We start from the raw sequence: 25,327 nt of genomic DNA, 5'->3' as shown, positions 1-25,327 counted from the left end.
GTTATTGCTTTATTACTATTGTAAAATATATGCGCACAGCAACCGGCGCCTTCACTATTTAAAAACTAGACACAAAACATATGCCGCTTTCACAGCTGCCATGTTTACATGCAGATTAATATCGATACAATTAGTATGGTATTCTTTTTTTAGTGCGTCACAACCCTTTCAGTGAGCAGTCATTCATAATACCAGGGCCTTGTCCTACCTAGATGGAACCATACTTCATTTCGATTAATTATACCTGCGTCTACCTGCAATGGCGTGCTAAATTGTAGTGAACATAGCTTATAGGGCATATACTTAGTTGTGTGCGTAGATGTTAAACACGTGCCTCTTACTCATATGTGTGGTGTGTGTTTTTTTTTGCATTGACGTTTTGCCATTTAAGGTGTGGCGTGTCTGTTCTGAAGAAACGAAAACGAAAACGACATCCCATTTAAATAGCAGCTGTCTGGGTCGGGCTGTGTGAGTCGCAGTCGCAGACACCGCTGAGCCAGATACTTTCGGCTGAGGAGGCTCGGTTCTGTGATGCTAGAGCTAAATGGGCTCGCTTTCCTTGTAAAGCTCCAATTGTGCGCAAGTGTTCATGTCAAGTGGATAGTTTAGGTAAGTTCTATATTTTATTCGTTGAGTTGCGTTTGTTACGAGGGGCGGAAGTATATAGATCGCATGCAGCTTGCTACATTATTAGGACATGTGGATGAAATATAGGATTGATAATTTAAAAAATCCGTACTGAAAATGAAATGAATCCGTCAGTATAACAAGTGAAGAAGAGGTAAATACTCCGGATGTTTTTAGAAGATCCAGGAAGACAAGTTCTCATCCGATTTCTGGAGAAATGATACCTAAGCGATAAGAACCAGCATCCAGCAGAGGGCACACTCCGACTTTGAATTATAAGCAAACACCACAACACAATTTCACAAATACAATTTAAAGTCAACATCAAATAACAGAGAAGGATTATAAGAGACGGGCACGCACACAGAACGATTGCTTCGATTACCCCCGGAAGTTATAATAAAGTCAACACTTCTCATCTAACAAATCATATTGAAAATACTTTGAGAAATGCATAGAACTGAGTGCATATGAAAATGTGTCCTGTGGTGGGGAAGTGACTAAGTACATACAAGTACTGTAGTGTAGGCTGCTACTACAATTCCGAGGTACTATTGTACTTTAGTTACATTTCTATTATACATTTACCCCTTTACATTATGGAGGAAAATAACTTACTTTTTACATCACCATATTCATTTAACAGCTTTAGTTACTTTCCGGAATCAGATAATAATTTACAAAATATATATCAATTAGTGCACTGTAAAATATGAACGACTAAAGAGGCCGTAGTTTGGCCCTGTGTGACATTAGTGCTCTTCACTTCAGGGAGAACTACTCGACATCCAGAGGATTAATATCCTCCTGAGACCCAGCCCATTCATTTGTGTCCTCTGTGGTGGACATTTTGGTTTTTGCATTTCTTCTTTTACTCCTTTGAGTTCCTCTATCAAGTCCTGCTGTACTCTAAAGACGACATGCTGGGCTTTCCAGTGATTGCACATGGGTCGGGGTGGGGTGATGACAACTTCCTCTTTCTTTTGACACAAGATGGCATCTGTATCAGTCAAACATTGCTTGATTATTGTCTTTTTCACTATGATATTAATATATTTTCTTGTTTATTAACATGTCAGGAATGATATATTTACTTCTGAAAGCATTTAATTTTTTTTTTCAATTAATAGTTTTCTTTTCACACGAAAATGGTCCCCGTTCACTACAGTAGACATGCTGTGAAATTTGGAATTTAAAATAATTTTTTATTGTAAGATGTTTATTTCACTCTAAAAAACTCTAAAACTTCAAAAAATAAGAAGTTGAAAACGCTATTTTCCCCTCAGTTCCCAGGAGGAATATAGCAGTAAACAACTATTTTCTCTGCAACCATAGCGGATTGTCCTCCCTCTGGATGGGCTGTTATTTCATGTCATAGTCCGCCCGGCCACACCTTCTATTGAGCGTGCCCAATTCGCTCCCTGGCGCTGCCCTTATAAGGCAGGCACAGGTGATAAAGCCGGCGGCGGCGCGGTGTCGAAACATGACTTCTTCCACTAGGGCCGTTCGTTAAATGCATAAATTAGGTATACTTAACGTTTTGGTTTTCATGCACAAATGTGTTTTATGTACCTTCACTCTCAATATTTCTTGCCATACAGAAATCATCTGTACTGCCGACCAGAACTTCAGCAACCATGGAAATAACTGGTAGGTGAGGACCTAACAATGGTAACTGTTGGGTCCAGTCAAGGCAATCCAGCCAAACTCTTTTGTACAATGTCAGCCATTGTGATAATGTTCAAGGTGTAAGTATCTTTTGTCTTCTTTGCTCCCCCAGGTGCAGATACTGGCCAAAATCAAAGCGCTAGTGGAGGGAAAGGAGAAACAAGTTGTGAACAAACCCCACAAAGATCCAGGAGTACCAGTGCTAATAGGCAGGAGATGGATGGAGGAAGTGCAGGCCCAGAAAAAGGGGGTGAAGGAGGTGTGAGGAAAGGAGGAAAGGAGGAGACATATGGAGTTGAAGGGTGGCGACGAAGAGGAGCAGAGGGAGCAGCAGCAGCAGGCAGAGGAGGAGCAGGAAGGGGAGGAAGAGGAGGAAGAAGGGCCGCAAACAGAGGAAGAGGAGGTGGAAGAGGAGGAGATGGTGCAGCAAGAGGGAGAGGAGAGGGAGCAGCAGCAGCATACAGAGGAGGAGGAAGAAGAGGAGAGGGTGCAGCAGGCAGAGGAATAGTCCGGGGTGGATGGAGAGGAATTTGGCTTGAGAACAGAGATGAAGGTTGGAATTGTGTGCCACAGGGTCGTGGCCTGGGCTACAACACACTGAGAGAACTCTCTGGAAAAGATCCGTCTGTCGTGGCCATCACCCTGTCTGCGCACCCCGCCCTGAAAGAGGTCGTGTGTGTGACAGAAATGAGGCAGGACCATATCGAAGTCCTCTGCCTGGTGCTGAGTAATGCCTTCAACTCTCAGGCAGACCGCTGCACCCTACAGCACTTGGCTGGCATCATAAAAGATTCCGGGTTCTTCCGCACCATCCTGCCCCACTATCTGGGCGGCATGGCGTCCGAGTCCAAAGCCGTCCGCATGGAGAACTACCCTTTGCACCTGAACCACATCGCGACTATTCTGTCGAAGGTAAATAGTGGAACGGATGAATGGTTGGGTAATTCAGCTGAAGGATAAACGATGTAATACATGAAAAACGCTCAATAGAGCGGCTTTCAATGAAGACGCAAACAAAACCCAACCAATGTGTGTCACAGTAGATGTCATGTTCCTTGTTTTTACCAGACTGTGCTTCTTTATTTCTGTAAAACAATATGGAATATGTAAATTGAACCATCTGTAGTTGAATATACCTTTTACCAACTATCCTGAATATTCTGCTCATCAGGTCCTCGGCATTTTCCCTGCCAGCACGGCCCAGGCTGCGAGTCTGCTCCTGACACTGCTTAAAGCCTCCATCAACCACCTGAGGGCATCCGGGGTGGTCATCCAGCCTCAAACGGAGGAGAGCGTGGAGAACCTCGAGGGTCTGATTAAGCACCTCCAGGAGAGATCCAGGGAGGGCACCCTGCGCTCGGACAAGGACACCTACGCCCTCCTGCCCATCGCAGGTGATGACCTTTACAGATGTCTTTCCGACAAACATGTTTGATACCCTGCTCTCAAGCCCATGCCTCAGAACATCTTTTGATTGAACAGTTGCCACTCAATGTCATATTCACGAGAGAAACTCTCAATGCTTCTAAACCAGGTGATGAAATGCAACAAGATTTCCGGACCATACCCATCTACCCAACACCTGAGGAGTTCCAGCAGGAGCAGAGACCCTTCCTCCGAGCCAACCTCACCTCTCAGCGCTACACCAACACCCACCTCTACCTCGACACGCACTTCCGGCTGCTGAGAGAGGACTTTGTGCGGCCACTCCGTGAGGGCATCCAGCAACTAGTTCGCCAAATGGACAGGGCCGATGGGGGTGATCATCCTCTGAAGAAGAAGAAGTTTGATGACATCAGAGTATATTTTGACACGAAACTGGTGGTGCCCAAGTGCACGTCTGCTGGCATCGCCTACATCGTCCAGTTTGACATTCAGCCGCTCAAGGTTGGTCTCTAGATGGATTTAGATGTTTTGCAATTAGCGTTCATGGCATTTGACACAATCAAGAACATATTTCAAGAGAGTGCTGTTTGGCTTGACTTGCAAATGAAAATGCCTCTATTAACGCGTATATTAATCTTTCCTTCATCCATCCTACAGTTTGTGTGCTGGCAGAGCTCCAAGAGGCTCATCTACGGTTCCCTGGTCTGCTTGTCGTGTGATCATTTTCAGACCTTGTTGTTTGCCACGGTGTCAGATCGGGATCCCAAAACCTTAGAGCAGGGGCTGGTCCAGATTGCCTTTACTGAAGAGAGCAGAAGCAAGGTGGCCAGATTTGAGGTGGGCAGTGAAGTGTGAGCAGTATGCATGTCGTTAGATTTTAATATCTCCCAAATTATGAGGTATATGGCGTGAACTTAATATTCAAAACGCCTCCCAGTATAACTGTATAGCACCACAAACTTACAGCGTCCAAAACGAGGTGAATCAACACCTCCCCGAGGCTGTTCATGTTAACTTCCTAACATGCGGGATACATACAGGGTGGGGGGGATTCATGCCTTTGATATGAAACGGATATACCAAGAACTAAACTTACTTTTTCTCGCAGAATGATCAATTGTTCCTGATGATTGAGGCCACTGCCTACTTTGAGGCTTATCGGTATGTCCTAGAGGGTCTGCAGGAGCAGAAGGAGGACGACCTGCCCTTTCAGAGGTGTGTGTGTGTGTGTGTGTGTAAGATAAGTTTTACATTCTACCTTCAAGGTCATATTTCTGTATACAATCCACCATTTTTTTAAAGGCAAGCGAGGGTTGTGGGATGACAACTGTACAAAGGGAGTTCAACAACCACGCTTTTACGAGTATGAGTTTAATTACATCACCACGGTTTTGCAAAAAGCAAGGACGTATGAAGAGCAAACGTTTGCAGCTAAAGCCTTAGTGAGTCTGTTATGACAGGTAGCTTATGATGTGTAACTAATATGAATCCATCTCGGAACCCATTGGCCATCAGTCTGACGAGGGGTGATATTTCTCGGCGTTCCGGTGTATCCCGTTGGATATCCGGGCTGAGACTCCCTTTGCTGCGAGTTTCTCATTGTAACTCATTGCAGGACTGGAGACGCCGCTTGTGACAGGACTGTTATCGAAGTAGCCCGTTAACAAGCTGAATTCAAACCATTAAAAAGCTAAATCATTGTCATATGATAGCCAGTGGGTTCTGAAATTGCATACCGGTCGGTCAATGCGTTCTGCCTCATTTGCTCTTCAACGGTCTATTTACCTGCATTCAACCAAAGCGTGCTTAAATGAGATTAATAAATACTATTTAGAAAATACCAAAATATTTCCCCGTTGCCTACGGATTCTATGTTCATATTCTAATATCCGTTTGTAAAGATTTTTAATACGGCAGCACCAATATTTTTTATTTTTATCATCCGGCATGAATCTGTAAATGTGGCCGCTGTTAAGCTAGAGTTACATCGCTGAACTGTAATGATTGAGCTTCATCCCGTTTATAGCAGTGCAGTTTAATGGAACGTTGGAAATAGTTTTTGGCGAAAGAACATTAACACGTGTCTTAATTAATGAGACGTCTCTACATCTTTTCACGCGGATGGTATCGGCTCAAAGTAATCCTCTCGTCCATTATGTGTCCAGGTACATCGTGGAGTGCAACCCAGATGTGCAACCCCCGGCTTATCTGCAAATAAGCGATGAGTATGACCTGTCATCGGTTGCTCACCCTGACCATGAGCACACCATGCAGCCCTTTCACAGCATGGAGGCACAGGCCTGGCCCAGAAAGGAGGAGCTGGGGCTGGATGAGTCTCAGATGAGAGCCTTCCAGCTGGCTCTCACAAAGGAGCTGACCATCATCCAGGGACCTCCTGGCACGGGTGAGACATCGAAAAGACATCGTTGGAAGGATGACTTCCTTGATATGTAAATGAAATCCAAAAAAAGTGTGAAGTGTATTTTCACACATTTTTGTAAAATGACATCCATTAATGCTCAGGAAAAACCTACGTTGGCCTCAAGATTGCTCAGGCTCTGTTGGCCAATCAGGAGCTTTGGCGAGATGGTGTTGACAAGGCTCCAATGCTGGTAGTGTGTTACACTAACCATGCCCTGGATCAGTTCCTTGAGGGTAAGCGTGGATGCCAATACAATCGGCTCTGGTTTCCATGTGGTTTAACTGGTTTGGGATTTAATATGAAGACGTCTATTATACGTATACATGCTGAAATCTTTTCAAGTTGTATTTGATTATTTATCTTTACAAACTGGCCTTTTACTGGGCAATGTTAGATTAATAAGCTTTTTTTTCTCCCTCTGCATCTAAGGTATTCATAAGTTTCTACCAGATGGAATAGTGAGAGTAGGAATGCGCAGCAACAGTGAGATCCTGAAGCCTTTCAATCTCAGGGAGCTGACCCGCGCACCTGGCTTCAAATACAAGCTGCCGGCTGACTTGCATCGCGCGCATGGTCAGGTGAGCTGCTCGTGCAACTTGTTGAGAATATATGAAAGGATACGCGTTTCAATAATCCCGAAAAAAGTCATTTTGTGTTGTACCGCTATTTGTTTGTCTCGCATTCATATTCTTATCACTTCAGCTCTATTATAAGTTGCAGTATGTTCCTGTTGCTGATTCTCCAAACAGACAAAGGCTCTAATGTAGACCAAAACATGAGGATGCCAAGACCTGTTACTGGGAGTAAAATGACAAGCTCACCATAGTCACCCTCCTCCAAGTTTAAGGGGAGGCAAAAGCAGTATTTTCATGCACTGGGACATTTTGGGCATTTTCTTTTCCCACAAGTCCACTTTCATACGAAAGAAAACATCCAAAATACACATTTAGTTGTTTATTTTATGACACTTGTCTTTTTGTATCTACATTTCTTCCACATTCACCAAAACCTGGCATTGTATCATGCCTTCTCTATTAACACAGCATTTCAGAAAACTTGTGAAACATGTTTTGGAACTTTACAATCTTCAAAGACATATCCCCAAAACTACCGAAAGAGTAATCTAACACTAAACTAAACCCAATAACTGAACTTCCAGTTATCTCCCAAATTTAAAGTAACAACAGTCAACACTTTTAACTGATGCTGGGGCAAAACATGCAGGGGCAGGGCGTGGCTCCGCCTCCTTCTCTCTGAGTCATTCACAGGTACTCCACTCCTACAGAAGAAATCAGGTGCAGGCTAAGGGAGGACAACAACTCACTCGCAACACGGCACATGCATAATGAGTTTGTCTCGTTCTTTTGTCTTAATCACCGTCTCCACAACCTGTTAATCAGGTTTACAGGCAGCTGTGTGAGGAGGAGAGGGCCATCCAGACTCAGAGTGTGAAGCTGGAGTGTTCTCTGAAAGGCATCCTGCGGGAAATCTTCTTAGAGACCGCCATCTCACCCGAACACTGGGAGAGTCTGTGCCGGAAACCACCTGTGAGGGAATAAACCAAACATTGAACGTATATGTATATGTGTGTGTGTGTGTGTTCGCTGAGCACGTCTGTAGAAATGAAGACTCATCAGTTTGTGGTTATGATCTCATTTGTAGACCGAGGATGGTTTTCGGATCTGGGGTGAGAAGAAGTCCAGTCTGATCGTGGAGTGGTTGGGTTTGGGTCCCGACGTTTTCCTGCAGAGGGAGACAGAGAATGCAGGTAGAGATGACGGTAAGGCTTTGCATGTATTCGTCTCTCCTCTAAAACCGATCGATGAAGATCCGATAGTTGGTTTCTTTTTCTCACCTCAGAAGAAAAACTTGAATGGATACTTTTAACGGCACGACCGATTCCCTCCACACATTTCCCTTTTTAATGAAACAAGTGAACACCAGTATAGCACTGTTCTAAATAAGCTGTTTAACATTCAGTGAAAAAGTAATTGCCTGACGAGGTAAAAGCATCACATAATTATTATGAATGAAATAATGGCATCAAAGGAGTTATCAGCCCATGAGACACGTAAGACCTCTACTGTCATTCCCTTTACCTTGCACCCAAACATAACAGATATAAACTGCTGAGAAAGCACTACACCTGGATTTCACTTATAATATTTAACTAAACTGTTTTGAGGGAAAAAAAGTATGATATTGAAAATATGACTTTCGTAAAATAAAAGCTCTCCCGCTAATTATCCATCTTCTTCAAAGTACATTGATGCGGTCAGTGCCAGATGTCCAAGTCATGAAGTAACTGTTTCAGGTAACTTCTGGTTCCAATCTGTCCGAAGAATAGTCTTCAAGTGACTATCCAGAACCAAGTTCAGATGGACCAGTCTGTGGAAATGACATAAACCATGACCTGCACCATTTATCATGGAATGTACAGTTTATAGACTGATATTGTCAATCTTATATTTTAGTGTCCTTTCTCTCGACTTATTACGATTCCATGTCTGCTTTTTTATAATTTATTTAAATGCATTGTCCTGGTGAATGAACGCAGCCTCGTACTGATTTTTTGCGGCAATGTGTCGGATGTAGCGGCGGAGCTGGAGGACGAGGACGACCTCATTGTGATCGCAGAGGAAGCGGATCTGAATCAGAAAGAGCGGTTCATTGAAGACGGCGGCGGTCCCAGAGGTGGCAGGGATGGCAAAAGGAGCGGAGACATTGAGGAGGCTGTTAGAGCAGCAGAGGAAATGATGCTGGCTATAAACCTGAATGCAGATGAAGTGCAGCCCGAGCAGAGCGAGGGAGGGCACTGGCAGGTAAAATGAAGAGGAGAGTTTTCATTGTAATGGATTTAACATTTCATCAGTATTTTTGCAATCTCTGTTTAATCTGACAATTTGATGATGAACGCAATTATTTTGAGCAGACTGGTTGAAGAGGAGTACGGACTGTATGCTAGTATATATTAGAGCTGTCCAATGGAACCGTATCAGGTGCTGCACTATACTCACCCTGTGGTTTTACGCTCAATATTTCTTTAAAAAAATGCTTAGTGTGAGCGTGTCCTCGGGGTCTAACAACTGTGCGGAGTGCATTCCTCCACCACAAATCCATATCCACACTAAGTTCAAACTGTTTAATTCCAGCATTGCTAAATACACTCCTTGTGCGTCATGCTCTCTCATTGTCATACTTCGCCCCCCATTAAATTACAGCATCCTCTTAAATGGTCATTTCCATTTTGATTGAATGAATTCGATTGAAGAGCAACAAAAGGTTTTTGCTAGGATTTTAAAACGTTTAATAAATTGAGGTTCTGAACCGCAAAGCTGACCTTGTTCTGATGTGTGTAGATACAAAAGTCCCAGAAGAAGAAGTTGAAGAACCGAATCAGAAAAGAGCTCGGGAAGAGCTCGGCTATGACTGAAACGGAGGAAGCTGCTGTCTGGGATGTTTGGACCCTCAGCCGGCCAGACCGATGGAGACTCTATCGGTATGTTGCTTTCCTTTGTTTGCTAAAAATGTGCCTTTTCCCCCCCAACTATTACTTCTCATCACTTCTCCTATACCTTTCTATTATATTACTGTCCTCTCTCCCTCCTTCATTTCTCTCACCTCTTTCCATTCATCCCCAAAGCAACCTCAGTCTGATAGGAGTAGTCTATTCCCAGTGTGTATAATTAAGTCAACTAATCACCATGAAAATGTCTCCCGGAGGATCTTCTCACCTCCGAGAGCAAAGACATAACTACGTAACGGGCTATAAGGAGAGTTGTTTACAAAGTCGTAATTGGTATTTAAACTGATAAATAGGGCAATGTCTTTCGAAGACTGATAGATACGACTGTAATTGTTTAACTACTAGTAACAACTACCACGGCATCATTTATTTATTTATTCATTATCTTGAAAGCCGTAAGACTCATTATTTGCTCGGCATCAAGTATTCTCCGAGCCAGACAGTCATTCATCATAATATTTTGCTATTATTCATTCGTGTGTGCAGGTTGTGGGTGGCGCGCTACAGAGTAAGACTCCGCACCATAATCCAAAGTTCTGAAGAGGCCTATCAGAACGCATCGGACAGATTGGCTGATATAAAACGTCACGAGAACCTCTGTCTCCTCAGCAAAGCCACGGTACAGTAATTGTAACGTAATTCAGAATTGAACAGCCTGGAAGAGCTTCTCCAATAATACGAGTCCGCTGTAGTTCTCTCAATTTAGGGAGACGTTTATTCACTGATCAAAAGCAAAGTACAAACCACGGGGAGCTCTCCTCAACTTGCAAGTTGAAGCCCGAAAACCACACTCCTTTAGCACATCAAGATTCCATCTTTTATACCCAGATCTCGTCACAGGTGCATATCCCATCCCTCGTACCCCCGGGTGGGGGCTGTCTGTTGGCCGTGTGCCCCTCTTGGTATGTGTAAATATTGATAACAAGTGTGAATGTTGAATACTGTCAGGCGTGGAGCTGCCCTTGAGCTGCAGACACAATATCTCTGTCTCCTCACAGGCAAATTGCCGTCTCTTCTGATGCTTTGCCGGAACCTAGACATTACGGTCCCTTCAATAAATCAGATTAATATTAACAATCCCCATTTTTACATAATTCATTATGTAACTCAATTTAATATAAATCTAGAAGAACTGGCTCGATCAGTGACAGGGTGGAGATCTGAACATTATAAGTAGAAATAAGTGTTGTGTGATATCCAAAAACTTGAAAGATGTCATAAGAAGCTAAGCTGAACCCTCTTATATCCAGGATCTTTATATTCCTCGTACTAGAGAACCGTTGTCTCCAGGTATTTGTAACCCTCTCCTTTCTACTGGATATTCCTCTAAGCACATAGTATGCTAATACAAACACAGTATGGAAAAAACTCCCTATCATAACAGTCTCCCGCCTCTTTAAGTGTGTGCACTATATGGGATATGGTCAAACCTTAGCAAGTTATGTGTACAAGAAGGAAGCGTCCAATTCGGTTTCTTCCTCGGATCCATCGCCGTTGATACTTATCTGCTCACCATCGTCCCCATCCTCTCCATTAGTTCTCGTCACTCAGTGTGACCTCGGTCCCAGTCCACGCCGGTTACTTTAAGGAATGTGAGGTTTCTTGCTGCACTCCGTTACTTCTCTTATCGTTATTGTGTCTGAGCCTCCTGGTCCTCTCAGTCTCCTCTCTACCGGTTAAGACTGGAGCAGCACAAGGCCGCTGGGTCTATCTCTGTCTGGCGTTGTTGACCCTTGTCTGAGGGAGAGAGCTGTGTGTGCCCTCTCAATCATCTTTTAGATGTAATTTAAGCCTAATATAACACAATGTAAAAATTTAATACACCCTATTGTTGTGGAAGCACACAATTTGAACCATTTTAACCAGCACATTCCCCCCTTGGGAGACAGAGGTCTCTCACCAGACAGAACATGTTGTTGCTCCTGTGACTCTTCTGGTTCATGTACTTTGCGTACAGCAGGAACCACTCATGCATCAGGTTACTAGCACCTGGTGGATGAATGCATGAGCTGCTGCAGGTCTTCTTAGGGGTTGGGTCCTTTGGGGTGTTATTGCTTATATCTGGTTATCGATTATTATCATAACACATAAGAAAACAGAAATGCCCTTTTATAAGGGTTACACTCTACTAATGTCACTTAAGGCAACTCAACTAGTCAATGGCAGAATAGGCTGTTTTTCTCAGGTGGTTAGACCTGATAAGAAATGCAAGTCACAACCATATTAGGTTATAAAACACATTTATCACAATCGCAGGGTTCTCTAGAGACACCCTGATGAACCGACATCATCGCAGGTCAATCTGACCTTTAGTCCGATAATGGCTGTTACCTCCTATTGCTAGGGACCACGTCTTCTTCTTGGGGTTCCATGAGACGGGCATTGTTCTTTCAGCTGGGCTCCCCATATTGTGTTCCTCCTCTCTGTGAGTGTGAAGGTCATCCCCCTCTCCAGCTCCCTCAGCCGTCTGCTGGTGTTCTGGTGTGGATTGGCCACGCCTTGCTTCTCCTCTCCTCTGTGGCCGGCAGGGCTTTGCCGTGATGGTCTCCTCTCCTCTGGCCTTCCTTCAGGTGCTTCTGCCTTGGTGCAGTGTGTGAGGTGGTTCCAGTGTGGTTTCTCTTCACTGCGGTGGGCGTGGCCAGTCCCATCAGGTGGGGTCCAGTCTGCCGTGGCTCGTCCCCCTTCCTCGGATGGACCTCCTCCTCCTGTGGGTCTGGTCCAACGTGCCTCTCCTCCGTGGCTCCTTCCACCTGTTGAAACAGTGCTTCCTGCCTACCTGCCGCTCCCTGGACATAGCTTTGTATTTCTTTGGCTAACAGCTCCCCCGGGGACCTTTATGAGGTCTCCCTGGTACGGGCCGAGGCCGTCCGGTCAGCCTCTCATGGGGAGTTAACTGTGTACTACGGTTAGTTTGTATTCTCATGCTCATTAATGCTGTCAACCAGTCCATTCTAGTCTCCCTGCAGATTCTGGATAGCTTTTCTTTCAGCGTACCACTAGCTCTCTGGGACTGGGGATGATGCCCCCAACCTAACCTCTGCTTGACCCTCAATGACAGACATATTTATTCATTATCGTGTTGTCAAAAGACACAACAAATTACTCACCTGACAAAATCAAGACTGTTTGCTGTTCTGGCTTCTCAGTGGTGGCCTGAGCTCCTCACTGACATCAGGACAGCAGAAAGTCTCTATATCCTCCGCCGGAACCTAAAAACACACTTTTCCAACAATACCTTGGATAAAAACAGATTAGCACTTCTTATCAGAACTGATTATTGGACTTACTTCCCTGGTTAGAAACTAAGCTACAGTTATAGCCTCAGCTTTGGCTGCTGGGCGGCTTCCCCCCCTCTGCTGAATCTGTCAATCACCACCAACACATATTGTTTTGTTTACCTGTCTGGTTATATCAATGAAATCAAATAACACTCTGGCCGTCTGGAGCTGGAATATGGCCTATCGGCGATGATTTTCTTTTTTGTCGCGCTCCGCAACTTACGCCTGATCGCACAGGATTGTTGACTGTGGGTAACCTGTATCGAGACCACCAGGTAGCCTACAAAGCCTCCACCACCTCCCCCCTGGCTCCATGGGAATCACCATGAGCCACCAAAACCAACTGAGGAAGGAGTGAAACAGGTGCTACCACCAACCCGTATGAGACCGGACCCCCCTGTTAACCTTAACTGCTCCTCTTGAGAGGCAGTCGACTTAACCTCCACGAGAGCCCTCGTGGAGGCTGCAGGATCAATGTCCTCACTCCCTTCACGGAGTGTTCATGAACATCTCCTGCCTGATATATCACAATACAATACAAAATCAAAAGAAGTACCGTGAGCGGCACATTTAACAACATCATGGAGTGCAAAAGCTCTAATAAGTCATTAGCTGTCCTTGCATTCCTGTCGGTCATGTCAAGTTGTTGAAATGTCCATAGTTGAGACAGTCCACATTCTGATTCTAAACCTACTGCTATCTGATCTATGAGTCTGTACTCGTCTGGCCCTCCTCTGCGTACTTTGGCGTCAACATAGATTGTCGAGCCAGCTTCTAGGTCAAAAACAACCTTTGCTTTCTGTCCTTTTATCTTCCTCTCTCTCTCTCATTGTCTAAAACACATGTTAAGTCGCTCCCTTCCCCCTTTTGAAATAGGATGGAATTCCTAAATCCGTCCTTTTCAATAATAATAATACTAATAAGCAGTCAAAATCAAGAAGAAAACAGAGAAAATAAAAATGCATGCGTCTGTCCAATCAATGCAGGAGAACCATGTCTTGTCTGAACTCACAGCGTCATCATTGTGCTTGGGTTAGGAATGTCATAATAAGTCGGTATAATTAGTAAAGAACGGGTTGCAAATTTATTTATTGGCCCCAAATCAAGGCCCATTTTCAAGGTTTAGGAAATTAATTAATTAATGTATTCCAGGGAGCCTTCGTCCTCTCCAGTACACTTGCCTATAACAACCATTCTATGGTTTAAAAAAATATATCTAAAGTCTGTTCCATCCTCAAGGGATGCTGGTGATGATTAAATTGGAATTGTACGCGGTTTTAACTCTATCTCTACGGGAGCTATCGGAATCAGTCACACATCAGTTCACCCTTCAGTCCTAAAAGTGTCTGGAGATAAGTTAAGCATGTTGTCAGTGTCCCCATGATCAGTGTTCTCTCTACTATGTGTGCGTCTAAGCATGTGTCTCTAATATTAACTGGACCTCCGATGTGTGTGCAGTTCTGTACATGTTCTCAAATGTGGAGTAATGCAAGTGTTTATTTTGTGTGTGCACCCAGTCCGTAGCCTCAACCTCTGCTTTCACCATTGTTCTTCTCTGTGCCTCCACTCTGGACCAACACTGTGATGTGGAGCTGCGGTGTCAATGACTGCATACAATCTGCAACTCTGGTGTTCATTCACCAGCCGCTGCTACTCCTTGCTTCTCTGCATAGATCTCCAAGCCTCCACAGTTGGGTTTTCACGAACCTCTCCTGTTGCAGGCCTTCCCCCAGGATCTCAGATCTCATCTTGTATCAAGGTGCAGTTAAGGGCACAATGTCTTTGGTCCCCTGGTGGCGAGTAGGGATGCAGGACTCTGAACCAAAGTCTCCACTGCTGGCTGGTGTCATGCAGAGGTGTGATGTCATCATCATCATCTACTCTGTCCCACCGGACCCTTTGCTCCCTGTTCAGTGTCTCTTTAGTCTCCAGTTGAATCATTGGGTGACTAGTGGGTGTGGCACATTTCTGTTCAGTGAGTACAGTTTGCTGTCAGCTGTTGGATCTGGGCACCCCTATGGCATTTGTGTCTGGCCCGGGGCCTGGTGCCACGGACCACTATTGCCTTGTGGCTGTGGCTGTGTGTTGGGTGCTTGTGGGGGCGGGGGATAGATATTATAGGGGTACTGCTGTGGTCCTGACTGAGATTGCTGACCCTGTGACTGAAACCTACAAGCATCTGCCCAATGTCCAGGCTGACCGCAGTTGAAACAGTTATTATGTCTAGTTCCTCTGAAGCCCCAGTTGTTACCCCTCTTAGTCCTTATTCCTCTTCTTTTAGTGCTGTTCTCCCATTGATGTGAGGCCCCAATCATGGGTTGTTGACCCGCCTGTTGCGGATAATATGGTTGCGGGAACTGGGCTTGAGGTGGTGCTAACGCGGCTTGCTGTGGCTGTTGATAGACCAGTGCATATGGATCCGGCGGAGGGGCTGGATACGGATTATGTGGGACATAAGGTCCAGGTGACTGTGCTGCAGTCTGCTGCACCGAGGTTTGTGACATTTGCTTTGCTTCTGCTTTGGTCAGGTTCATCTTTTCCCTGCTCTGTTTATTTTTATCTATATGGCGTCTGACCTGAGCTTCCCAGTCATTGAAGTTCATGTCCATTAGTCCTCCTGGCCCTTTCAGCTCAGTCTTTATGGTCACAGTCACAGATGATTCTATTGACATCCTGAATAACAGTTCAGTCAAGTTATCCTCAAGAAAATCTTCCCCTAGTTTGTTGTTCCACAACTCTCTGATTCTACCTAAATAGGCTGCTCCTCCCTCACCGTCCAGTGGTGGCATCGTCATTAGCTTAGAAACATTAACCATTATCTTAGTTGTCTCCATATCTTAACTGCTTAGGGAGGTGCCTTGTGGCTGAACAAAAACTGCAGTTATGATTGAAAAGGGTCAAATCATTAAGAGGGTAAGGAAAAAATGATAATAAAAATATATCTTTTAACTAACAATTCATATCTCTAAAAAAATGTAAAAAATAAACATATGGTCGTGCACTCTCTCAATTAATAATTATCATCAAACGATGTCTTCAGTCACTGTTCTGGCTCTCCTGTCCTGTAACGGTGGTGCGCACAGCGACAGCGCGCACGGCGGAGAGCTCAAGTTTGGGTGGAGGCGGGGCTGCTCTCTGACTTGTGAGTGCGGCGCGCGCAGCGAAGTGGGTAGGGGAGGGGCCAGGGGAGGGGCCGCTCTCCGTCCTGTGAAGGCAGCGCTTTTGTGGGGGCGCGCAGCAGAGTGCAGCTGAGCACTTTTCAGTTTTTAGTTGGAGCATGCATCTTCATTATTTTAAATTTTTCTAGCTTTTCCTGCACGTAACTGCTCTATTTATTTTGTCTAATGCTTTCTCACCTACTCTCTTCCATTTTATGGCCTTGGTTGGTTAATGAAGTATGTGTGTGCACATTAATCTTTATTTTATATACCTAACTTTGGCAACACGATGGTGTCCATGGGTTAATTCCCTGCAGTAGCCTATCTGCCCACTGGGGTATGAGTCTCCCTACCTCTAGAGGCCCTATCTCGTATTGTGGGTGCAGTACCACCCCTGACCACTGTGTCTCCCTTCTATCCTGTACCTTGAGGCACTCTTGTCTGATCTTTCTCTATGTCCTGCCTCGTCCTTCCACGTGGTTAGCTGAAGGCTAGCCCTCGTGCCTCAATGCTATCTGTCCCTTCGCTCCTGTCTTATCAGCTAAGAAGTGCGTATTATATTTATCGTATAGCGCATCAACAGAACATTCACAAAATGCTCATTGGTTTATATATAATGATATTTAATTGTTCCCCAGCGGAACTTTTATTCCTTTTAATTCCATCTCTCCAGCTTCAGATTCACATTGTCTTAATGTTTTAATAATGTAGGTAGCGTTCCCAGTTTTATTAATCTCCCCCTTGTTCATCCACGCTTTCCCTTTTTCTCGAAATAGTTAAAGAAACACATCCAAGTTCACAACAAATGACACACGCTCCAAGAGCGCGCGCACACACACACTCACACACACTCTTGGCTTCCCCAAGGTTCCTGTCTGCAGCTTGTGACACAGTTCTGTCTTTTATATGATACAATTCTAATCAATCGGTCCCCGTTTTTTATAAGCTATTTCTAAACAATGGGTAGAGGCTTATTTAACTGTTGACAACAACATTTAGTTTCTCCAATCACAGACAGTCTTAAGACAAAAGGTCGTCTGCACACCTGTTGTTTATGAGGCCTCTTGTTGTCAACCGCCAAACCGCCGTAGACCCTCGTCAGGGGTCTGTGAAACGTCTTTACTCCTTATCTTAAACCAGGTCAGTCATCTGAGTTCGGGGTCCCCTAAAGTCATATATTCAGTTATTTATCTATTAAGCTATAACACGTTAAAGCAACATACACAGGTCAGGGTGAACGTGAGTTAATGGCCATAACTCACGACAACTTCATTTCAATAAGCACGCAGTTCATCAAGCACAGCTGGGATTTAAAGAAAAACACACTTTTCACAGCTGCAACATAACAGGAGCTTTTCTCACACACTCTCTAATCTTTATCATGCGTTCCTTATATTGCAGAATATCTTTTTATGTACCTATCACTTGAGCTCAAGATTTTAAACTATATCCTTTATCAATTATGTTGGTTTTACCGTCATATATGTATCAATATGTTTTGTTAACAAAATCGTTTTTCCCTTTTTCTCGAGAGGAGTGTGAGCACCCCAAGGTCACAGCAAGTCACACACACACATACACCCACACACAATGATCCGCTCTCCATTTGTCTTCCAAACAAGCAAAAATGTGATTTTTGCACGTATCCTTTGAAGCCAGGAGAAAAGTTGCCATAACCAATACTATGAACTCGGGCGAGAAGCTTCTACTGTATCATAAGGATACAGCGCTCGTCCGCTAGGATTTGATAACACCAGTTCACAAATATTGTTTTACTTCTCCTTCACTTCTTAGTACCCTCGTAAATGAATTTCCGTTTACCCTCTTCAATGCCCCACAGAGACGTAGTCTGGCCGAGAACCTTCTTCCGAGGAATTCTCAGGGCACTTACGTGTCCCGATACGCTCGGTGTTCAGGTCTCGTTAAAATCGCCACGAGCTACAGCAAACCCCCCACACAGTTTATTGAAAACAAAAAATCTCTCCCTGTGTCCATCGCATCTCGCAGAATACACACTAGATACACTGTATTCTCTAATTTCCCCTATCACTAGGTGACTACATCCAGCGGCATACGCATTAAACGGAATTACCCTGTTTTAACACGGATTCACCCTAATTCATCACCACACTGCCTCTTTTAATACAGATGACAGGACCAGCGGTTCTCTTTATTTTAGTCGACCCTCACACTTAAAATATGGAACATGGATTTCTTAGCTACACTGACTCACCCAGCAGTCAGGACCAGCGGTTCTCTTTATTTTAGTCGACCCTCACACTAAAATATGGAACATGGATTTCTAATCTACACTGACTCACCCAGCAGTCAGGACCAGCGGTTCTCTTTATTTTAGTCGACCCTCACACTAAAATATGGAACATGGATTTCTAATCTACACTGACTCACCCAGCAGTCAGGACCAGCGGTTCACTTTATTTTAGTCGACCCTCACACTAAAATATGGAACATGGATTTCTAATCTACACTGACTCACCCAGCAGTCAGGACCAGCGGTTCACTTTATTTTAGTCGACCCTCACACTAAAATATGGAACATGGATTTCTACCGACTAAGAGCCGACCTTAGTATCTCCGAAGAGTGTTCCTAAGTATTCCGAAACTCTATGCATTTACCTAAAGGCCCTAGTCTGCAAATTCCCTACTGTTAACACAACTACAGCTCTAGATTCCCTCACTATACCCTATCAATGGACACTCCCTATATCCCTAACAGTGTGATTTATGTGTTTATACTTTACATGTGATCAGTAACAATTTCTAACTGTCTATATTTTTAATTTATGGGTAGAGGCTTATCCGCCGTTGACAACCTAATTTAGTGTATTCAATACAGACATTTTATTAAAAAGGTTGTCTTTACCTGTTGTTTATGAGGATCCTTTGGTTGTCAACCGCCGAACAGCCGCCGACCCTTGGTCGGGAGTCCGGGAAACGGACGTCACCGCTCTGGTCAAAAGCTCTCTGTTACCGTCCAGGTCAGCCAACCAACAGTCGAGGTCACCAAATTGTATATAGTATGAATCGACCTAAACTTTAAGTAAGAAAAACTTCTTGAATTCATGGGTGGTCAGCTTTATGCCGTCTTCAGCTGAACATGCTGAGAGGATAATGAAGCGCATTGCTTTACTTCCACTCACTATTATGACGTTTTTTTCTTTTTGCCTGAAAGATGCACTCTGAATATTCAATACATTTATTTAAGTCCAGCCTCGGGAATACTGCTCGCAATGCTCAAACTAAAGACGCTGGCGAAAACATTTCAGCGCGGCCTCAGTGGACCACTCTGAACGTTGATATTAATGCTACTAAGGCGAGGTTGCCAGCCAGTCAGGCGAGACTATTGTCCGAAAAAAATGAATCCCTCCCTCCCTCCCCTATAAAACTGCAACCTGTCACTTCTACACTTGAGTTTTTGTGCTGATTAAACAAACAACACAAACTATGCTAATTAGCAAGCTTTGGGCCAATTGTGTTCCCTTTTCTTTTTTCCGGAGATGCCAAATTAGCCGTTTCCTCCTGTTCCCAGTGTTTTGCGCAAAGATAAATGTATTGGCTGCTGGCTGTAGCTTCATATTCTAATCTCCATCCATCAGGTTATTGGCATGACAACAACCGGGGCAGCCAAGTTCCGTAGTGTTCTGCAGAAAGTGCGTCCACGCCTGGTGATTGTGGAAGAAGCCGCGGAGGTTCTGGAGGCTCACATCATCACGACGCTGAGCAAAGCGTGCCAGCACCTCATCCTCATCGGAGACCACCAGCAGGTACCAACCCCGCACGGACCAATAACAGGGCAGTGATTACGAAACTCCCGTGTGTCCCTGAATTCTACTCTGCAGGGCGATTTGTGCACTGGTGTATTTTATGAAGCTCTCTTCTTCTGACTGAAATCTGGATGAAAATATAAAGGACAACCTGTTCAGAGGTTGTTTTTTTGTGTGGTCGGCAGTATGTTTGGGCATGTTGCCTTGAGGGAAATGGCAAACATTAACGTCCCATCCCGGCCATTAACAAAGATGGAGAAGAGAGGAGTGATGCGCTGGACATCAGGAGACTGTTACGACAACTTGTCAAGGCCTGCCAAGGACATATGGCCAGACAGCCTGTCGAGCAATGTGCACGGCACACCGCTCTATCACACATCTCAATATTCTGTCCTGCTCTCGTCTTCTTGTGTAACTTCTGTCTGCTCTTTTCCTAATATGTGCTTGTTTTACTGTGTTTATTCATGAATGTATGAAGGCATTTGAATACACAAACAAGCCTGACTTCCTTACAGTTGGACAGCAAGTGTAGCAAGTACAAGAATGGAGTTCAAAATAGAGGTTGATTATAATATTTTATTTATTATCATCCAAGCTTTGAAATCATTGGTAATTTGTAGGTATATTGGATTATTCTAAAATGTATTTGCCACTGTGCCTGAGGCTGCCTTCACTGTTTTATAAAAAGTGCAATTTAATGTGCAAAACGAATATTAAAGTATCTCTTATTAATCAATTTCAGCGACTGAACAATTACATTAGTACAGGTGTGTTTAAAAACAAAAATAAGTAAGTGAGCCAAGAAATCAAGAATAAATATTCTGACCGCACAATTAATTTGATAATATATTTCATTTGTATTCTATGACCAAGTGTTCAGAGCTTTGTTTTTTGCGGAGACCAAACCTGCATCACACTTTCCGAGTAAAATAAGCGTTGGCATGGTTGTGCTGTTCATTAATCACAGGTTCGGTGTTGCATCGAGCTGAACACAATGCATCGCATTTATACCGGAATGTGTCTATCCTCCCCCACAGCCCTCCTACATACATGCACAATCACACTCTGTCCTCCAGCTAAATTAGGTTTGCACACACACAGACACTTGCACAGACATTTCTGCAGTCAAAACAGTGAGACACTCGACAGGAGAAGAAAAGAAAGTTAAGAGTGCATTTGCATACATTCTTTATTCCCATCCAGCACCGCCGCAAAACAGAAACTCATAGCAGAATATTTTTAATCCCTTCCAGGCTTACTATTGTAAAGATGGTTGCCTCCACCTGTGTCTAGGAACTGTGCAATAAGTATTCACGAGCATTTACATCACTGTAAATGGTCTGATCACCATAGGCCTGTGGCCATGAAAGTATTCGCTCTATTCCTCACTTCTATGGTTTAAATATGCTAATACAGTACAATAAACCTGCCAAATTATCTTTATTACCACTGTATGGAACAAGATTTATTCATTGGGATACAAGAAGACCACATGTTCTCAGTCCAAAAAAAAGAAAGAAACTAAGCTATTATTTTTTATCCTGTAATAATTCATAAAAAACGGATGAGTTTAAAGCATATGGTGAACCTGTGTTTTTTTTAAACCTTTTAGCTGCGCCCCAGTGCCACAGTATATGAGCTCGCTAAGAACTTCAACCTGGAGATATCCATGTTTGAGCGGCTGGTGAAAATGGAACTCCCCTATGTTAGACTCGACTACCAGGTTTGTGTTTCTGCATCCATTAATTTCCAAATATAAATCATTATGCATGAATTAGTATGTTTGGATGTATGCCTCTGTTTCTATATGCCGGGTTTAATCTGTGTTTGTAAATTGGTTTGTTTCTTCAGCATCGTATGAGGCCAGAAATTGCCTGTCTTCTGACCCCACACATCTACGCAAAGCTGGAAAACCATCCGTCTGTGTTGGACTACGACAGCATCAAGGTGCATGATTTAATTTTCTCTCTTGCTGCGTCTCCATTCTGATTATTTTCTATTTTGTTAGCACTGGATATCCATTTACTTTTATATGTGTATGTATTTTATTTGTTTGGAGTCACTGTGGGCAAGATTTAGAAAAATATGCTAAAAGTGCATGGTAAATATCAAAGAATAACATGGAACATATTTTATTGAATGCTGTTTTACAGGGCCTTGAAACCAATTTATTCTTCGTGGAGCACACCAACCCAGAAGAAGAGATCAAAGATGGGAAAAGCCATCAGAACAAACACGAGGCGATGTTTGTCGTCGCTCTCTGCCGCTATCTTATTCTTCAAGGGTACAAACCACAGCAAATTACCATCCTCACAACCTATACCGGGCAGCTCTACTGCCTGCGCAACCTTATGCCTGCCAAACTGTTCACAGGGGTCAAAGTGCACGTAGTGGACAAATACCAGGGGGAAGAGAATGACATTGTTTTGTTGTCTCTGGTTCGCAGCAACTTGCAGGGTGTCGTTGGCTTTTTGAACATTCCCAATCGCGTCTGTGTAGCCCTGTCTCGTGCCAAGAAAGGCCTCTACTGTATTGGCAATGGCGCAATGCTGGGCAAAGTCAAACTGTGGAGCAACATCTTCCACACCTTGAGGGAGAAGGACCAGATTGGAAACGCTCTGACGCTGTGCTGCCAGAATCATCCAGAGCGAAAGGTGAAGGCGGCTCATGCCGAGGATTTCAATCAAGCCCCCGAGGGAGGCTGCACAAAGCCCTGCGAGTTCCGTTTGGATTGCGGCCACGTGTGCGTCCGTGTCTGCCACCCCTACGACCCCGAGCACAAGGAGTACCAGTGTCTCAAGAAGTGCCAGAAGATTCTATGCGATCTGGGACACAAGTGCCAACTTTCGTGCCACGAAAAATGCGCGGAGAAATGTTCAGTGAGGGTTGAGAAGATCATGCCCAAGTGTCAACACGCACAGATGGTTCCGTGCCACCAGGAGCCCGAGAAGTTCACATGCCAGGAGCCCTGCGCGGAGCTGCTCCCCTGTGGACATCCGTGTGAATTGGCGTGTGGAGAGCCGTGCACCAGTCTGTGCAATGTGACGGTCACCGTGGAACTGAAGTGTGGCCACAGTCAACAAGACAAATGCTATTTCAAAACCCACGCACAAGAGGAGCCTGAATGTCGAACCCCTTGCGAGGAGCAGCTCAAATGTGGCCACGCCTGTCGCGGCAGCTGTGGCCAGTGTTTCGAGGGGCGCTTCCATTGGCAATGTCTTTCCACCTGTGATCGTCTCCTGATTTGCTCTCACATGTGCCGCGAGCCCTGCACTCGTCATTGCCCCCCCTGCGAGAGACCATGTGAGAATTGCTGCGTGCACAGCAGGTGCGCGAAGCCATGCGGACAGCCGTGCGCTCCGTGCGTCGAGCCCTGCTCTTGGCAGTGCCCCCACCGAAGCTGCGGTAAGCTCTGCCACGAGCCGTGCGACCGTCCGCCATGCAACGAGCCCTGTGCCGAGACCCTCGAATGCGGCCACCGATGCATCGGTCTGTGTGGAGATAAATGTCCGAGCAAATGTCGCGTCTGCAATCACGATGAGGTCACCGAGATTTTCTTTGGCACCGAGGATGAGCCCGAGGCTTTCTACATTCAGCTAGAGGACTGCGGACACATCTTTGAATACACAGCCATGGACCATTACATGGGGATGGACGCCAACCAGCAGGCAAGTGGAGAAGAGGATGTGATCATCAAACTGAAGGAATGTCCCAAGTGTAAAACTCCAATCCGCAAGAATCTGCGCTATGGATCTCACATCAACCGCTGTCTGGCTGAGATTGAGATGGTAAAGGAAAAGATAAATGGATGTCAGGCGAATCTTGAAATGCACAGGAAGACCCTCCAAAAACAGTGGGTGGACAACCGTCTCCTCTTAAAAATGCATTGCCGAAAGGACTATCAGCAAATCGATGACAAGCTCCAAACGTCTCGTCTGGTAAAGAGCCTGTTGGTCCTGGAACACCAGATAGATTTCCTCATAAAAGTTGCAAAGCTGAAGAAGATCCAAAGGGAAGAACTGTCGGAAACTCAAAGCGCGACAGTAGGAGAGCATGTCGAGGAGTTTGTGCGCTGGCTCAATAAACCGGGCCAACGATTCACCGAACAGCAGGTCTTTGATTTGGAAAGGGAGCTGCAGAGAATCGCCCTCCTGACTGAGCTCCACGCCCGTTGCCACATGGCAGACGCGCGAGGACAAAGTGACAAAATACAATCCGAGGTACACGCGATCACAGAGGTTTTGAAAAAGAACGGCCAATTCACGGAGCACGCTCAAGACTTGGTGAGAGAAGCCATGAAGGAACTCGACACGAAGTTCCCACCCTCTGGCTTGGGGATCACCGAGGAGGAGAAAAAGATGCTCGTCTCCGCTCTGCAAATGGAGCCTGGACACTGGTACAAATGTCCCAATGGCCACGTCTACATTATAACCGAGTGCGGAGGGGCGACGGAGAGTCGACGCTGCACCGATTGTGAAGCGACCATTGGTGGGGCCAATCACACGCTGGCTGGGGGCAACCAAGTCGCCTCAGAGATGGATGGGGCGCTGCATGCTGCTTGGTCCGAGGCCAACAACCTTGAAAACTTCAATCCGATTGACTTTTAACAAGCCGTCTTAGAGAAGTGTGTTGTTGCCTTCAGAGTCCTGGACTGTTATGAGTGCTTTCAAAAGGCGATCAGACACAGTTAAAAGATTTCTTTTTTTTCAATGAAGATAACATGTTTATTTACTTCCTGGTTCAGACATGGTAGGTAGTGTTTTTTTATAAAACACAGCGTTGCTGCATTTGTGTAAGTAACAGTTGTCCTGTTGAACAATAGGTGGCAGTAAAACACTGTTAAAGAACCAACAGAGAAATAGCATGATATATCATTTGTACAGCTTGCTCAAATGGAATAAAACATGTTTTAATCCATTCGCCCGTTCTTGTCTTAATTTTACACACATGTCATAATATAAGAAATACCAGCTGGGAGATCATGGCCTTTCAAGAGAAGTTTTCTTCTAATATAATTGGAGTTAAAATGTAAGTTTGCATTTTCCATATGATCCTTCAAAGGCAGACGGCATTAAGCTTAGCCGAAATGATCAACATGTAACTTGTTCTACATGCATGTACATTTGTAGAAAAACTAATGTAGACACAGCACGTCAAGATCATTTTAGAGTTGCTATTCAGCAGGCAAAATTATATATATATATATATCCTCACCATTACATTAAATACTGTACTTCCTACCCTGCTCTCTCTTTCATTCTCACACACTTACAGTTGTGCAAACAAGAGTTTATTGCAGTCCCTAATAGGACATCATCGGCAACTAAGCCAAAGAAAGAACCCTCAAATGGCCACCATTCCTCTTCACTACTGTACACTCGCCGAGTTTCATTTTGCATCCCTTTATTACATGATGAATGCGTCCCTGTCACAAAACCGGCTCCAACGCATACTGCGTTGTCTGCAGGGAGGAGAAT

The 25,327-nt window shown here is 44.6% G+C and overlaps 1 protein-coding gene across 1 annotated transcript; it reads left to right on the top strand.

Moving 5' to 3' along the window:
- Nucleotides 1–30: 30 nt before the first annotated feature.
- On the top strand, nucleotides 31–24,767 carry znfx1 (zinc finger, NFX1-type containing 1). Its single transcript, XM_056437166.1, has 19 exons — nucleotides 31–609; nucleotides 2,229–2,277; nucleotides 2,408–3,207; nucleotides 3,467–3,689; nucleotides 3,830–4,182; nucleotides 4,339–4,518; nucleotides 4,790–4,896; nucleotides 5,847–6,085; nucleotides 6,205–6,336; nucleotides 6,533–6,681; nucleotides 7,504–7,650; nucleotides 7,766–7,883; nucleotides 8,699–8,925; nucleotides 9,463–9,602; nucleotides 10,116–10,248; nucleotides 19,683–19,850; nucleotides 21,463–21,573; nucleotides 21,702–21,797; nucleotides 22,004–24,767. Exons 2-19 carry the CDS (start codon nucleotides 2,265–2,267, stop codon nucleotides 24,455–24,457), a joined length of 5,790 nt encoding a protein of 1,929 aa, XP_056293141.1. The 5' UTR covers nucleotides 31–609; nucleotides 2,229–2,264; the 3' UTR covers nucleotides 24,458–24,767.
- Nucleotides 24,768–25,327: the final 560 nt, after the last annotated feature.

The sequence above is a fragment of the Pseudoliparis swirei genome, chromosome 18, assembly GCF_029220125.1.
Source record: "Pseudoliparis swirei isolate HS2019 ecotype Mariana Trench chromosome 18, NWPU_hadal_v1, whole genome shotgun sequence".
Classification (NCBI taxonomy): domain Eukaryota; kingdom Metazoa; phylum Chordata; class Actinopteri; order Perciformes; family Liparidae; genus Pseudoliparis; species Pseudoliparis swirei.
Note: the sequence above shows the minus strand (reverse complement) of the source record. Positions and strands in the feature narration are given on the sequence as shown.

Coding starts and splice junctions, on each gene's coding strand:
- znfx1 (XM_056437166.1), top strand. Junction 6,086..6,204: donor CCAGGGACCTCCTGGCACGG/GTGAGACATCGA, acceptor ATTAATGCTCAG/GAAAAACCTACGTTGGCCTC. Junction 9,603..10,115: donor GACCGATGGAGACTCTATCG/GTATGTTGCTTT, acceptor TCGTGTGTGCAG/GTTGTGGGTGGCGCGCTACA.